The 18,417-nt window shown below is 34.4% G+C and overlaps 1 protein-coding gene across 3 annotated transcripts in view; it reads left to right on the forward strand.

Moving 5' to 3' along the window:
* The window catches only part of LOC111051124 (cilia- and flagella-associated protein 58), a 44,617-nt gene that overhangs the window by 612 nt on the left and 25,588 nt on the right, over positions 1 to 18,417 (forward strand). The window contains exons 1-4 of one of the 3 annotated variants that reach the window (XM_039435516.1): positions 2,762 to 2,871; positions 8,335 to 8,522; positions 9,657 to 9,765; positions 11,181 to 11,359. Coding sequence is in view for 2 of the 3 variants with exons in the window: in XM_039435514.1 (XP_039291448.1) it covers positions 5,762 to 6,101; positions 8,335 to 8,522; positions 9,657 to 9,765; positions 11,181 to 11,359 (816 nt within the window). In the remaining variant the exon portion in view is untranslated. Of the gene's footprint in view, positions 1 to 2,761; positions 2,872 to 5,491; positions 6,102 to 8,334; positions 8,523 to 9,656; positions 9,766 to 11,180; positions 11,360 to 18,417 lie in introns of those variants that run through there. The other 2 variants (XM_039435514.1, XM_039435515.1) reach the window with 2 other exon arrangements.

Genomic DNA, 18,417 nt, shown 5'->3' on the forward strand with positions numbered 1-18,417 from the left:
CTATGCTTCCTCCGTTTCTGTATCTCTTCTTCTTCAGCACATGCTGCGGCTATTACTAGCAATTCCTCGTCTGATGAACTCTCCATCGCAACTGATGCATTTTTTCTGGTTAGCTCCGGTTTCTGACGGAGCTAACCAGACCGTCAAGTGGTTTATCGCCGGAAAAATGATGGTGAAGGCGGCGACTTACGGTGACAGTCGGTGTTGGACGGTGCCTGACGGTGACGGCATAGTGGGTTCCCTGCTTTATACTAGTAGTTCTGTGAACAGTAGACCTCGCGCTCAGTAAGTTACATTGACCTGTTGTTATGTTTTCTCAAAAATTAATAAATAATGTATCAATTTAAAATGTCTAGAAAAAATCCTAAATAAATATAGAGCTTTCTGTCCTATCGTACCGTGACGTGTCATCCCGGAATGTGAGTGTGAGCGCTGTTATCAGGTCTGGCTGCAACTGTCTACAACGTTGATGGAAAGATACATTTTCAAGATGTTCGATGTTTTTGAACGGGTAGTATTATAGTCAACTGTCTACTAACGTTGATGGAAAGATAAATTTTCAAGATGTTCGATGTTTTTGAACGGGTAGTATTATAGTCCACTAGGCAGCTGATTTATGATGAATAATTCTATAGTCTGATTTTTACGGTAATATTGGCGTATGAAGGAGGCTCCTTTCTCCTTTTATATTATCCTTGAAATGCAAAATTTCCAAAAACCTTTTATATAATGTCGACGCGCAATTTAAAAAGGAACATACCTGTCAAATTTCATGAAACCGAAATCTATTACCGCGTTTAGCCGTAAATGCGCAACTTTTAAAAACATATACACATTTAAACATTAAGAGAAATGCCAAACCGTCGACTTGAATCTTAGACCTCACTTTGCTTGCTCAATTAAGCAAGCAATTTCTGTACATATCTGGTTATTTTTATATCTGCCTGGTTATTTTTATATCTGGTTATTCTTATATCTGGCTATTTTTATAACTGGTTATTCATGTTTTAAGGATCTCGAAAACGGCTCTAACGATTCTTACGAAATTTGGAACATAATAGAAGGTTTATGCACTAGGTATGCACTAGGTCTCATTCTTTAGAAAACTCGCTGAACGATATTAAAAGGATAATAATTCATCCTTGGAAAACAGATGATGTGGGAGCTGTGTGGGAGAGAGACAGAATGATTTTTCAGCTGTATAATCATAATCAATCAGCGAGAAATTTTATCTAGCTAGACAATTTAATCGATTTGATCAACATAATCTGATTTGTTGACATGACATGATAATCCTCCTAAACTAGTGTATATCATAATTTTCAAAGTTGATCATTATTTGACAATTTCAAGTGATTAGTGAGTGTTATTAAATTTGGGCTAAAGTGCACGTCAAGTGCCAACATACCTGTCATCAAATTTTTGGTTGGGATCGATTTATTATGTTATTTTGAGCACAAAATCACAAAAATTAAACGGCGCTCACTATTGTTTTTAAAATAAACTAAGTTCAAAGTAGCAGTACTTTACATGCATTTAACCTATAAGTAGCAACCATAAGTAGCTAAGGTTAGGAAAAGCTTTATGTTAGGAAAGCTTAGGTTAGGAAAAGCTTTGGGTTAGGAAAACTCAGATTAGGAATATCATAATTTGATGATTTCAATAATCAAAATAGCTGCGTGTAAAATTGTGCTACTTTGAACTTGGATTATTTAAAAAACAATAGTGAGCGCCGTTCAATTTTTGTGATTTTGTGCTCAAAATAACATAATAAATCGATCCCAACCAAAAATTCGATAATAGGTATGTTGGCACTGGACGTGCACTTACACCTTAACTTGTACACTTGTAACTTATATAATCTAAATTTTTTTGTTTTCAAATGTTTGAACAGAAAATTGATCCTGAATTCAAGTGTATGGAAGGAACATAAACCTACTTTCTGGACTATCTATAGTGTATAAATCGAAATTCGGGAAAGAAACAATTTTGGGCTGTGCTGTTAGTATACTTCCCCAATCATTTTAAATAATTGTGTTTGGTTTATCAAAAATCAATAAATGAATAACGAGCGAAGCTCGGTGCCCCGATATTAGTCTAATTTATTATGATCTATATGATATATAATATTATATATAATATGATATATAATATTATAACAGCTTCAATAGCATGATGTAATAATTTATCATCATGATAAAATAACATTATAATAAATATCATGTTCAACTGTTTTGATATTTTCGAAACAAAACAAGTAAGTTACGGTAGGTCCAATAAAAAATGGACTTTTCTGAATTACTGTTGTGTCGTAATATGCAATATTCATTTGTCCAGGGAACATGAAATATGGAAAAATCATTATTTTGTTAAAAATTTTTTGTTCATCTTTTTATCAGAGTTGAAAATTCTCAGCTGCCAATTACGCCATGTTTTCACTTGGAGAATGCTTTGTTTGGATGGGCTTTTATTGCTGTGTAAAGATAGAATCAGAAATTGAATAAATATTTGTTTTAATCATTAAGTTAAACTCTTACCTCCTCCCCACACATCAGACGCGTGTCAATTAAGGTACCAGTTATTGAGGATTATATTGTAAAAACAGCAACCCCCAGTATTTTCCAGGGTAGCCTATATAGAAGAAGACCACTACCGTTTTCATCTAAATACCGTGGTATTTTCAATCACCAGCCGCCACTGATAATATTAATATAATACCCTAGCCTGAGATTTTTCCAGCTGTTTTATGGTAATAAAATTAATAATGCAATGAATAGTGCAAATCACACATGAAATTATGGTTAGTTTCAAGTGAGCGGTTCATTTTACGTAGAAGTGGCATAAAATTTTTACTGAAAATGGAGAAGCAAGGTAAAGTCAGAGTCCTTACCAAATATTTCTCACAGAATAGTATAATTTATTCTTAATAAATGACGAATGATAGGCCTATTAATAATATTTTAATCTCACAGATTATAGAACCGTACGGTACTTAAAGAATACTAGTGCATCAAATTTATTTTCATGGTGGTTCAAAACATTTCCCTATGAGGCTATTATAAGCTGCGTTTACACCAAAGTTATTAACAAAACTGCTATTTCTCCGTCCTCCAAAATTGCTATATTCTATTAAATTGAACGGAACTTTAAAAACACATATGCACATTATTTTGTATGCTAAGTTATGTTCAATCTAATAGGCACTTATGCACTTATAAGAACGGAAACATAAACATTTTGTTAATAACTTTGGTGTAAACGCAGCTTAATCAGTGTTATTTCTTCTAATAAGATTTATAGTACCTATTTTAGATTTCCTATATTGAATCAATCTATTGTATTAATATGGTACAATAGATTATCGTAGCTAATTTCCTTATTGTAATCAACAAATCTATATTTTGAATTAACTACTCTGGTCGCGTGTTGTACCTTCGACCAGAGACATTATTAGTATTAATTAGCTGTTCAAGAGGCTTATTGACGGTGGAATGTGGAGCTGACATGTTGCATCGGCACGTACGTACCAAGTGTAAGCTATAAATCACTAGATGGGCCTACCTAATAAAATAAACAAACTCAATATTGCGTAATAAACTGTAGGGTATCATTCGATTAAATGCACAGACTTCACAGGAGTTTGTCTCTTTACACAATATATCTATATAAATAAAAATCATCTATATAAATATAAAGAACATAGGACTAGAAGCGGACTTCTTCTGCATCCCAAATTAGAGAGAAATTCGCGAGCTGTTTGCGACAGAAATGTCTCTTATGTAATTAATATGATTCTACGGAATGCTCCCCCCCATATAAGTAATCCTGGTTCTTGTACTATACTAAAATACAAGAAAGTGCTACATGAATGGTTGGCATCTTTAAATGACTAGATCAGTGTGGTAGATTGATCAAATCAATGTATGTGTAACGCCTTGGAATTTATTCACTCATGTATGTGCGTAGTGTGTGCGTAGTGTGTGTGTGTGTGTGTGTGTGTGTGTGTGTGTGTGTGTGTGTGTGTGTGTGTGTGTGGTGTGTGTGTGTGTGTGTGTGTGTGTGTGTGTGTGTGTGTGTGTGTTTCCCTTCCCGTGCGAATGTTGATAGTTGAGCTCGAATATTAAAATTAAATAAGTATTTTTATCTTTTATTTAAATAGTTTTGATATTGTATTATTCAATACTATTAAATATTGGTAGCTATCTATAATAGACTAGTAATATTACTTCTCTGTATCATAGATAAGTTATCTGTGTAAATTGAATTTCAATATACTTATGCAAACTCTTACTCACGAACAGACCGACAGGTCCATGTGAGTACCGTACAGTTTCTATTATTTTGTGAAATAGTTTAAACATAGATATGATTTTATTTAAATTTAGTACATTTACATATGTTTTATAAGTCTTATAAGTCTTTTTTTGTGAAACAATAAAATTCAATTCAATTCAATTCAATCGGGTCTCAAATTTTGAAATTCAATAACATTTTATGTGTGCACCGAATTTGATGATTTTTTTAGCTGTGTTTGTTATGTTAAGGAGCAGATTAAAGGTAGGCGCACACAGATCGTCATCGGACGGACGGATCGGTTGATTAGATTTGATGCATTGTTTTCAATTGGCGTGCACATACCTATCCGCATCGTATTATATGCATGCGCACTCCAATTGAAAACAATGCATCAAATCTAATCATCCGATCCGTCCGATGACGATCTGTGTGCGCCTACCTTTATAGCCTATCAAATTTATGATCCGACTTCAGGACTCTTTCCTACGGTCCTTCAAAGTTTACATGTGATCCTTATGAGAGGAGGAGATTTGTGAGCTGGTCACACACAGAAATAAAAATCAGCTGTTATAATCATTGCATCATCCACCAACCGTTGGTAGATCTGTTTTTCTATTTTCTTTCTACTGATTTACAAAATTCAATAATTCTAATAATAATGCCGCGTGACGAACGACGTCCAAACTTGGGTTGTAGAACTCGAAATGCTGTTCTAAATATTAGAAATGCTGGAGATTTAGAATATGCACGGGAAAATCAGCAGCAAGGTATACTAATCAATTTCCCAGCAAGTTGCATTCAACTATATCTAAAAATGCGAACTGCTGCACAACTAACTAAGCACATAGGAAGTCCATATTAAGATATAAATGTAAATACTGATTGTTGGATAATTTTCATAAAAATATAGTGCATCAGATTAAGGCTATGCACACCTGAGGAGGTGCGGCTTGGTGATACAAAGTGTAAAGTGATCTTATGGAGATTGCCTTATCACACCGTTCCACACCATATGCCCAATTTACTGTGTGTGAGTTCTTTCATTCAAACCAATAAGCAAGAAGCACCTGGATGCAAAATGCCGCATATCTCGCCTCCTCAGGTGTGCATCCAGCCAAAGTTTGTCATGAGAAGAGATGCATTAACTATTTGGTGCTACGACGTTCGCCGGGCCAGCTAGTCAATAAATAATATTACAAACTTTTAAAGAACATGTGTGAAGATCCACACATGGACACAGATGTTATTTTATGCCTACCGTATGATAGGCATGTTCAACGTTTCTGTGTTTCCAATTTGTGTGGATGTGAATTTCAATAGGTTAATCAATAGGCAATTTCCCAAAGTATTTGACGTTATATGAAGTTGGTGTATTCATTTCATAACTATAGAACAGCAAACCGCTGTTGCACGTTAAGTTTTACTGTGAATATTTAAAATAAGAGTTCTCAATAAACTTGTTAAAATGAGTACTAACATCCCCAAAATGGAGAAAATTCTAAAACCAAAACGTCTGGTGCTTGATCCGTCTAGTATTGGTGTAGAGACTGAATGGAAACACTGGAAAAAAGTATTCAACAATTACCTGACCCAAACTCAAGCAAAAACTGATGAAACCAAACTAAAAATTCTCTTTAATTGTATATCTTCTAATATTTTCTCCTACATAAGTAGATGTGAGAAGTTTGATGCAGCTATTTCTGTATTGGATGCTCAGTTTTTAATGAGAGGTTTGAATGTTTCTCGTATTTCGCGTGCATCATATGGTGGAAGAATGAGTGTTGCGCATACAGGTCATAGCAATGGTGAGTTTACCAATAAGTGATTTGAAAATTTTGTAAAGTGAACAACTACAAGACAACCTATTTCGGACTATGTTCAACTTTATCTAAATTTGGGAGAGGAATAGCACAAGGTTACCCTTTTTCTCTCCCTATTATTTTTATGACGAACTTATTGTATGAATCAATAAAGAATCATAAAGAATAAAAAAAGTGCATCACAAACACAATTATAGATTGTAAATATCTTTTTCTTCTTCCTTTATTGATTTATACAATAAGTGCATCATCAAAATGATAGAGAGAAAAAAATAATTGAAGTTGCTTTCCATGATGAAACACTATATAATAACTTTGTTGAAGTTCTGACACTGTGTTACTTGTAAATATTTGAAAAAACACTTACTTTTGTTGGAGTATTGAGGAATGCGTTTCACTCCTGAAGAGAAGCTTCATCAGCCTGATGAAGCAACAGTAACAAAAGTAAGTGTTGGTATACTCCAACAAAAGTGTTTTTTCAAATATTTACATGTAACACAGTGTCAGAACTTCAACAAAGTTAAAAAAAATAAGGTAGCCTTATTGTGCTATTCCTCTTCATCCCAAATTTAGATAAGGTTACACATAGTCCGAAATAGGTTAAGTAGTGTAGTTTGTTATACACTTTACAAAATTTTTAGTTCTTAATTATTTTCACAAAGTAGAATTTCAAATTTAGATGCTTCAAAATCAAACATAAAGAAAATTTCACCTTATGTATCACTAAAATGGGAAATATTCATATATTAAAGAAATAATTCTTAAGGACCAAAGAAAAACTATGATGTTGACTTAATGTTCACGTGATTGTTAGATAGTTTAGACTTGAGACTAAAAAGGGGTTGATATATCTACAGTGCGCATCCCGTTGCTTTGCCTGTGTGCCTTTGAAACGGCATACAGACCCACACAGCACGGTTTATGTATCAGATGCATATCCTTGCTTATATAGGATGCTTATCGTGGGGTAATATTTACGGCTTTGCAAAAACGTTAGACTTCAGTGGCTCTAGATGGAAAAAGCTCCCTACACACAGAGATTCTTTATGAATGAGAGAGTTGCAACGTATCACCAACAATGGACAGAGCTTGCTGAACGAATGTCAGCTGATAGACTGTGTTGTGCTAGTAGGACGTAACTCCAAAAAGCTCCTTGTGTATCTTTTCGGATGCAACACGTTGCTTCTGAGAAGATACAAAAGAGCATCTGTTAGTTTGAAGTGAATAATAGCAGGGGTGGCCAACTCTCCCCCTTCCAAGTCCATGGACCTACCTCCCCTTATATAGAAAGAAATTCAGCTCCTACACCCCTCATAAAAGAAAAGAAATGTGTTATTAGTCATTTAAATCATTCCAACAATGCTGATCGTTTTGAGACCTCTCTCTCGAGGTGACTTGATTTCTATCCCCCCACCCCCTTCTATCACCACAGGAAATGCGAGGACGCAGTCAGTGCCTTTGCCCCCCCCCCTCTTTTTTGGGCACCCCTGCTAATAGAGTTCGGAGATTGCTGTGATGTTATGCATCTAAATTCGGGAGTTAAATAGCGTATGTAAAGGTTGACTTGCTCATTTGGGTCTATATCTCTCCCAATCCCAATATCTTTTGAAAATTATGAGTAGGCCTAATTTATAAATGCATTTAATGAAAATCAGGAAATTCCTATATAGTGAAATTTACGTATATTCCTATAGATTCACTTTAAGCTGTCATAATTCCTTGAAAATAATAACATCAATGCTTCTTACTCAAAACATTGGGAGAGCATATTTGTCACGATTCCTTATACACCGCCTAATAGAGTCGATATTATTGTGGTTCAAGTAATCCCGGTGAACCGAAATATTCTTAGTACGAAATAGTCTTAGTATGCTACGTCATTTTGACGTCACCGGGCATGCGCAGAAGGCGTACACCGGTATATAGCCTACTTTGATTCTTCCTTTATCATATTTACAACTGGTATATTTACTGGCTCCGCAAGGGTAAAATTAAACTTGACAAACTGAAAACTTGACGTGATGGAATTTTGAAGAATTGAAAATAGGCCTATAACCATCCTCGCGGTGAATGAAGATTCAGTCCAAACAAATCAGTTTATAGTAGTTGAGACGATGATGCGTCATTCGTGAATTTCCTATCCCATATAGGTATAGTTAGGCTAAGCCAATTCTTTCATCTATTATATTGTAGTATGATTATTCTTCTCGTTTTACAGAGGGAGATCATGCCCTGATTTTGAAATTGAAAAGTACAGAGGAAAATCTGAACAATAAGATGGTGGAAGTCGCCCAGTTGAAGAAGAAACTCACAGAACATGCAAATGTGATAAAACAGGAACAGAATGCATTACGAATGATGGAAACAAAGAAAATCGCGATAGCGCATAAAGTGACAATATTCGAGGTGATTTGCACTGATTAACTTATTCATATACGGTAGTCAACAAATCGGTGAGAATTAATTCCAAGTTAACTCGAAATTTGATTCAAAGTGAGGCAATTAGCTGTTGTTTCAAGATTGAGTTTCTTTTCAAGTTTTAAAATTTTCAATTATTAATACCTACAGTATTTTTCAGTTATCAGTGAAGATTTCAATCAATCAATATTTTTATTCAATACAACACAAAATACATTTAAAAGAAATCAAAGTTCAAAAAATTAGTTTTTACTAAAATACAAAAACAGGATCCATGGTGGAATGTACTGAAAAGGAAAAAAGGAGGAAAAATACCTAGTCAAAACTATTATGGTTCCGCATGTAATAGGCAGTTAGAGGGAATAAAAGTAAGGAATGAAGGGTGAAGAGGAGTGGAAAAGGAAAAAATGGAGAAGAAGGCGAGAAAAAATATGAGCATAAAGTGTAAGCAAGTTCACTTTCAACAAAATATATCAACTAAACTGTTTTTCGTTGAATTTTCGACTGTTTCTCGTTGAATTTTCGGCTGTTCTCGTTGAATCATCAACTGTTTTTCGTTGAATTTTCAATTGTTTCTTTTGTAAGCTTTCAATCTGTTACTATAGTGAGGTTCACGTTATAATGGCAGTGGAGAAAGATAGGAGAACAACGTTGCCGATCCTCTGTCTTGTCAATGCCTTCTATAGACGGTAGCTGATACAGGTATATTGATGTAATATTAATTGTTCATTCTCGTTTAAAATAGTCAATCATATTATATTAAGCAAGAAAATATATTTCTCAATAATATTCCGTAATGAGTTTTCATAATTGAGATGAAATATTTTGTTAATTGATTATATTTTTACATTGTTGAAAAACGGTTCGTCAACAGAGCAAAGCGAGAAAGAGATAGCGCTATCCGCTTTGTTGAATGATGGACAAGGGTAACCATACAATTGCTAATAAAACACTGCCATTATAACGTGGACCTCACCAAAGTGACAGATTGAGAGCTCACAAACGAAACAGTTGAAGGTTCAACTTAAATTCCATTTTAAAAACTCAAATTTCAAGCCTTGACCAAGATGAATTTTGAATGTATATAGATACCTCCTTGTTCAACTACAGTTGATTTTCTAGGGTCAAATAGAAGATCTGAAAGAAGAGAAGAAATTAATGGTGAATTTGGTTGAAGAGCTGAGGGCCGAGCTTGCTTTGAAGGAGAGTGCAATCACAAAAAAGGAACTTGGTAAGTATTCTTGGCAATGGATAAAGAATGTATGAATGAATATGTTCTGTATTGAGGTTTGAGGACGATAAAAATATGAATGTTCTTAAAGCACAGCATTAATATTTGAATAATAGAAATGTGAAGTGAGTATACAAACAGTAGTCCTTTGTGAAGGACTAACTTCATAATTCAATCAATGAGGGCTAATATAAATAGTCTAATAATAATATTGAGGGTAATGCCCACATAAGCTCTTAGGCTTGTGCGTGCTGGGTAATGAGTGAGAGGGATGATGATGAGAGATGACGACTACTCTTTAGGTAGTCGGGACCGACGAATAATCGTCTCCTCCGAAAGACGCAGTGGCCGTGATTGTGCTGTGGTCAAAAACCTTTTGACCCGGTCGAGATTCGAACACGGGTTCTCTCCAATGAAAGTAATGTTAAAACCGGGCGTAGGCCTACAATATAAAATCTTACGATGACATCATTTATGTATTCATACATTGATAGATACAATATCATTCTCAATTATGAATGATTGGGAAAGGAGCAACAGGCTCAAAGCCCAAAACTGTTCCTTTCCCAAATTTGGATAGAAAAACAACAATAGCATTATTATATATGGTTGGTGAGCGTGTAGCGAACGCTAAATATGAAATTCATACAAAACAGAAAATATAATTATTATAGTTTGTCCAAACAGGCGTGAGGTCTGAAGGATTAGGCCGACCCACCACTACTCACACACATACAAGCGCAGTCCACGTTTAAGGGGACGGTCTGCATACCTGCCTGCTAATAATTCTTCTATGAATCGCCTTGTTCTAGAAAAATAAATTTTTCCAACTGTCAACTTTACTCAATTATTTTACTCAAATTACTGAACTCTAAAAATTATTCCTTTAAAAATGAGTCCAAACACGGTACAATTGTGATAACTTTAAACAGTTTTATAGTCAATCGGTTACAACACCTGTAATAAATGAATTGGACTTTTTTAAAAGCTTAGAGTTGTCACAAATGTACCGTGTTTGGACTCATTTTGAAAGGAATTGTATGTAGATTTCAGTAATAAGAGTAAAAATTAAGAAAAGTTAACAGAGAAATGTAATTTCTCAGGACAAGGAATACTTGGTGATAGCACAGGCATTCTATTGGTTTCAATTGAATTGTTCTTCGTTCATTCCTGGAAGACCCAATAGCGCAGTTAGGCAAAGCGTGTGTGCCTGCGCGTGGGGAAGCGAGGGTCAACTTAATCCTTCAGGGCGCACGGCTGCTTGGACAGACTATAACTCAGTATGATTAATACGTAGCAGAATGCATGAATAAATGTATTTATGAATAATTGTTGAATTGCATCACTCCGAGTGATTTTTCCTAAATTTTATAACTCCTTTATATCTTAAAAATAATTCTGAAATTGTTTCAAAGCATTGAGAAAAATACAAACACAAAAAGACAGTCTCCAGGAAGATGTTCAGAGATGGCAGGATGCTAATAAGGAATCACGTAAATCAGTCAGTTTACTTCAAGAGAATTTGAAGGATGCACGAAATTCTTTGAAGGAACGTGAATTCGACATTGAAAAGCTGACTCTTGATAATAAGCACGTAAGCATAGAATAATAATTGAACATAGAGATCATATGATATTATTTTTCTTACATTCTTGATATCTCATCTGTATACTGATCAGTATAGAATATAATCAATAGGACATCTCGTCGGTGCTTTTGATCCTTTAGGACGACACTCTTATCTCAGAATCTCAGTCAATGTTATAACACAGGCTTCAGTGCCTGGTTGACAATCACTATAATAGTGAGGTTCACGTTATAATGGCAGTATTTGTTAAACATTGGTATTGTTATCCTTGTCTATCATTCGACAGAGCAGACACGCTATCCTTCTGTAGCTCTGCAATGAGGCCAGATCGTTTTTCAACAATGTAGTAGAAGCATGGTTAATTGACAAAATATTGTAATAGAACTACATAATTTTTATTATTTGTCATGAATTTTCACAATGAATAGATAAATTGTTGACGACGGTGAAAATTCATGACAAGTAAAATTATGGAAAAAATGAGAGGCTCTAGTCAGTCGGTTACGAGGACGGGACCTGGAGCTATCTACAGCAGATAATCGGGCTCGGCTCTACCCTTCTTTTCCGAAACACCATTTTCCTGGTTCAGTGAGTTCAGTGAGCTAATATTATCAATTTTATTATTATATATTATTCATCTTTTTTATTGAAGGCAAATCCTGTAATTATTCTATCGTTTGTTTAAAAAGTTTTCTCAATATTATTTTTATTTAGTTTCCAGTTTCATTTTGAGTTACAATTTGATTAAATCGATTACTTAGTTCTCCAAAATATAACTGTTTTGTTTATTATTTTAAAATATAGTTCCTTTCTCATGAGTTATAGAGTTAGATCAATTTAACCTCTCGCAAGCCAAGCGATTCCCCTATTATAAATTGTTACCATAATGTCTAGGGTTGTTCTCACAACCTTATAATACCATCACAATACCATACATAATATAACCCCAATATATTCCGATTTTAAATACCCCATTACATGGTGTTGGGCGTCGTTCTCATGAGAAAGAGTTTATTAATTGACAAGATTAGCCTTCAAATTATCTATTGACATTTTCATTTCAGGTCATTATCATAATTATTATATTCTGTGTTTGATCTCGTATAATTATGTCCTCTATTCTCTCAACGTACAGGGTAAATATGATAATTGTTATTATTGTTATATTGAGATGAGTAGCTCTAGTTCTAGTGACTCTGAACAATCACCTAGTGAATTCGAGGTTTCATTATTACGTTTACCTATTGATTTAAAAGTAAAATCTCTGGATAAATCAGAATTATTAGAGCTAGGCAAACAGTTAGGTATTCACATCCCTCAATCTGTTAATATTGAATACTTGAGATTCGCTGTTGACTTGGCAAAAAAAGTTTGTATTTATGTGGACCACGATTCAGGAGCTAGAGATGCTCTAAGTCGATTACTTAAGTTAGGGTCCCTGTCTCAACGCGATCGTATTATCTTCCCTATGTTAGCCGATTACGAGCGAATAGTAGGCAAGCTAGGCAGAATCAAGAACACATCTACGACACAGTAGCTCCCGATAACTTAGCAAATATCCTAATTCCAGAAAATAATATGGCAGGGAATGATAAAAGACCCTTTGCGAAACCCGAAAGCTATGGGGGTACAAAGAGTGAAGACTTCAACGAGTGGTTGAAAACCTTCAATAGGGCAGCAAAAATAAATAAGTGGGATGAGGATGATAAAATCTTGTATTTACCCCTCTACCTCAAGAAAACAGCATTGGCAATTTTCGACATATTTTCGGATAAAAATGAAAACGCGACATTTCTTGATGCAGTAGGCCACTTAAAAAGTAAACTTGTAGACCCTGTTCATGAAGAGACAACCAGACAAAAACTCGAAAACAGAAACAAATTACCAACAGAACATACACAGAATACACAGCAGATATAATAAAACTTTGTCACATTCTTGAGCCTCAAATGTCAGAGAAAAGAATAGTAGGATATGTTTTGAGAGGCTTAGACGTAGGAGCATTGCAACATGTTGCTTTCATGGACAATGCATCAGTTGAAGATTTAGAGAAAAATCTCGCCAAATATGAAAGATCTCGCTTCCTTCTAGACAAAAAGTTAGGAATGCATAATGCTTCAATCGAACAGCCTGTCCAAAAATAAATGTAGTAGATACTTTAGAGAAGAAATTGAACGATCTGAGTATTGTGGTGAAAAATTTGAGTAGAAATGTAGGTCAATCACAAAATCCCAATCCTAATAGACAGTTTGGAAATAGGAGCGGAAACTTTTCCCCACACGAAACAAATCAGAACAACTTCCAAAGACAACCTTATTCAAACAATAATAATTACAATGATCGCGACAGAAACACACAATCACATAATCCTAATCCTAATAGACAGTTTGGAAATAGGAGCGGAAACGTCTTCCCACACGAAACAAATCAGAACAATTTCCAAAGACAACCTTATACAACAATAATTACACACAATCAACATCAGTCAATTACAGGACACCAATCAACCCTAATAGGACTAGATTCTGTACATACTGTAAGAGGAATAATCACTGGAAAGATGATTGTTTTTTCTTATCAAAAAACTCGAATACAGGATCCCGAGCCTAGACGAATCGGATATGAACTTGGGATCCGGATTTGAAAAACAAAGCGCTGAATTTCCATTTTATAATTATTCTCCAAATTCAATTGATAAAGAAGAAATCACATGTAATATAATATCTTCTGTATCAATGAAAGATGAACAATCCAAAGCGATAGAATTTGTCAGGCAATTTTTTCTCAATGCCAATAATAATCAGTTATACTCAAATGAAAGTGAAATTAATTGCTCTAACGAAATAGAAAGTGAAACCAACTTCAAACAGCTATTGTCTTCCGAAATGCATGCTCAGCACGAACTTGGAATGAATGGATCATTGACTAAAGAGAGAAGAATTCAAGTCCCAGTACTTACTATTAATGGAAAATTCAAAGGAAAAGATGTATCAATTACCATTGACACCGGTACGAACGTAAACATAGTTCAAAAAAATCTTTTAAGTAGCGATGATCTAAAACATTTGAAAAATAGTAGTATTGCTTTATCGGTAGCTAATGGTTCATTAATGCCGATCACAGGAATGATCTCGAGTGAAATTATATTATTGTTGGAAATTCCTTCTTCTCAAAATATAAAATGAAATTAGATTATGAGAATAACATCATTTCAATGACCGATAATGGTAAAATAGTCGAATTAGACATGGATAAAGAGTGGATTTGTACATTAAATAGATTACACAACGATTCTGAAACAAATATTACAAAAGAAGTCTGCATACCCAATCCCGTAAATTTCGTCAAATGTGCTCTTGAAACAATAATCCCCGCTCAAAAAGACGTGAATGTCAAAGTCAATCTAACACAAAAATTGCTCAAAGTATCCCATTTTACTCCAAATGAATCGTTATTACATAATAAAAAATTGCATGTGCTTTGGAATGAGGATGATTTTGAAACAAACATGAGTGAAATTAGAATTTTGAATCTAGGAAGGCAAGATATAAGATTGTTGCATGAAACTATTATTGGTGAAATTGAAGGAGAAGTTTGTAATTACGACGAATCTGTTTCATTAGTAGACTCTGTTCTATTCGATGGAGGGGGTTGTGAAATAGATATTAATAAAGATCTTACACCAGAGCAAAATTCCAAAGCGAAAAGACTCATCAATAAATACAAACACCTATTTTCAACAAACGAAATTGATTTCGAGGAAGCGAAATTACCCGAATACAAGTTCAAACTTACAGATTACACACCCATTGCTAAGTCACCGTACAGATTACCTATCGCTCAAAGAACAGAAATAGACAGACAAGTAGAGTTATTGATAAAAGCAGGAATAGTTTGTGAAACCCAGAGTCATTATGCTTCTCCCGCATTTTTAGTTACTAAAAAAGACGGTGGATTCAGATTGGTTGTAGACTATAAAATGTTGAACGAGAAAATATTACCGGATAGATATCCCCTTCCCCTTCTTCAAACAATTTTTGATTCTCTTGACAATTCGGATTACTTTTCCACCCTAGATATCAGACAAGCATTTTTCCAACAGCCATTACACGAAGATTGTCGAAAATATGTAGCATTTGCAACTCATAAAGGGCTGTACACGTTCAAAAGACTACCTTTTGGTCTTAGAACATCTCCAAATGCTTTCCAACGAGCAATCAACCAAGTATTCAATGATTATTTGTATAGAGGAGTTTTGATTTACTTGGACGATATCATTAGCTATGGAGAATCATTTGATAAGCAATATCAACAGCTCGAGAAAACCTTGAAAAGATTGCAAGACGTAGGACTAAAATTGAATACATCTAAATGTCACTTCTTCTACCGAAAAATTAAAGTACTTGGACACACTGTCTCAAAGGAAGGGATACAACCCGCTTCCGAAACCTTGGAAGCTATCGAAAAATACCCTATACCCAAAACTGTCAAAGATGTCAGAGCATTTCTTGGTCTTAGTGGATTTTACCGAAAATTCATTCAAAACTACGCTATAATTGCAAGACCCTTAACAAATCTGATATCTAAAAATAACGAGAATAAACCAATCACTTGGGAAGAAGATCAGCAGAACGCATTCTCGGAAATAAAAAGCAAACTTTTATCACAACCCGTACTTCATCATTTTAATAATGATAAGGAGGTAGTGGTACACACAGATGCTTCTCGAGTTGGAATAGGGGGCATTATCTCGCAGCCTGATGACAATGGAAAATTACATCCAGTAGCTTTTGTTTCCAGAAAACTGACAAAACATGAAGAAAATTGGGCAGTAGGAGAGATTGAACTTCTATCAATAGTGTATTGTGTAAATTATTTCAAACAATACTTAATTGGCCGATTGTTTACAATCTACACAGATCATGCTAGTTTACAATACTATAAAACTTGGAAAAACCCAGTATTCGAGTCAGTAAGTTACTTATGAAATTAACGGAGTTCACGTTCGATTTGAATATAAACCAGGAGCCCAAATGCACGTACCTGATGCCTGAGTAGATATCCACTAGAGAAGGATATAACTGATCTCACAAAGGACGAAAACTACAATATATTCGAAATAGAAGAAATAGACATAAAGACTTACAGAAAAATGATGAGAGTATAAGAAAAATATATGATGCAATACGAAACCCTAATCATAGTGATACAGCTACGATTAGAAAGGCGAGAAAATACACGATCGAAAAAGACATTGTCTATCTGAAGAAATTGATGGGCATACCAATCAATTGAAACTTCTCGTACCCCGATCTCTTATCAATAAAATCCTTGAAACATTCCATGATGATTCCTTAACAGGTGGACATACCGGCATTTATAAAACCCATGAGAAAATATCATCGAAATATTATTGGAAAATATGTATGAAAACATTGCGAATTATGTAAGATCATGTAAAAATTGCCAAGAGAGAAAAACCCCTACTACGAAGCCTCAAGGTTTCTTATCACCCATCAAGTGTGATAGTAAGCCTTTCTCAAGTATCATGATGGACTACATCGGTCCGTAGAGAGCTCAATGGGCTATTCATACATTCTAACGATTGTTGACTTAACGACCCGATATATTTTAGCTGAACCTTGTAAACACGCCGACGCAAATAATACCACTAAATGCTTATGGAAATTAATATACCGATTTGGCGTTCCAAAAGAAGTTCGATCCGATAGAGGTACACATTTTGTAAATAAAAAAGTCGATGACCTTATGGTTGAGCTTGGAATCAAACACATATTGGATCATCAAGTCACCACCAAAGTCAAGGTCTGGCCGAAAGAGCCAACCGGACAATTCAAGAGATGCTAACAGCTTACGTAGCCGATAATAGGAAATTGTGGGTACAAATGCTGCCGAAAGTTTTATTCGCATACAATACTTCGAAACAATGCTCTTTGAAATATACACCCTTTTTCTTATTGCACGGTTTTGAAGCCACTACTCCTTTAGATTTGAAAATCTTTCCCGAAAATGACGACGTCACTTATCATTTAGACGCGAGATTAGCAAATCTTAAAGAAGTGCGAGAACAGATACCATCAATCTTATCAGATGCACAAGAAAAACAGAAATACTATTACGATAGGAATAGAACAGATTGCATTTTTGAACCAGGAGATTTAGTTATGGTCCACGATCCTGATGTAAGACAAGGACAGTCTAGGAAATTAGTCAAAAAATATTCAGGCCCATATGAAGTAGTAAAGAAAGTAACAGATGAAGTCTATGAGATATTTTTTCCGCTACGAGGTACTTATAAAAATGTAGCTTTTCATGTAGATAAATTGAAAAAATATTTCATACGAGATTGTCTAACTGTATTCTTTATTCCAGCACTTTTCTTTATGCTAGCAATTATACCTCGCTCATCCTAAATCTTTGCCTTTCATTAATTAAAAGACAATTGATGAGAAGAAATCGAGATGAAACACTCATGTAATTTATTTATTTTCCAAATCATTGAAAAACAATATCATGCTTACAACTGAATTTTTAGAGAATTTTGTTTGCGAGATCAGTATTGACTTGTGAAGCGATCAAATCCATTTTCTCACGACTAAATATCGAGATAATAATAATAATAATAATAATAATAATATTTTATTAATGGAGACAACAGGATAAAACCCATTTTGCCTCCTTCACACAATACAATTTTCAACACATTATACAATTTGGAATACAAGAAGATAAAAAATGAAGAAATATACAATTAATATGAAAGAATACAAATAATCATTGAAGTAATTGTAAACAATATAATTGATTATAAGAATAATTATTAAACAAAATAGAATCAAGTAATAATAAAAAGAGAAAAAAAGAAGAAGAAAGAATGAAGAGAGAAAGGATGTCTGTGTAAAACCAAGAATGAATAATCAAATTAATAATAATAGAATTTATAAAATCAATCACAAAAAGACAGATCACATGCTACCCAACCAAGTTATATGAGATCTTACGGAATTTGAGGGGGAGAACCAGAAGACGTCTAAGTGCTCCGA

The sequence above is a fragment of the Nilaparvata lugens genome, chromosome 9 (assembly GCF_014356525.2).
Source record: "Nilaparvata lugens isolate BPH chromosome 9, ASM1435652v1, whole genome shotgun sequence".
Taxonomy (NCBI): domain Eukaryota; kingdom Metazoa; phylum Arthropoda; class Insecta; order Hemiptera; family Delphacidae; genus Nilaparvata; species Nilaparvata lugens.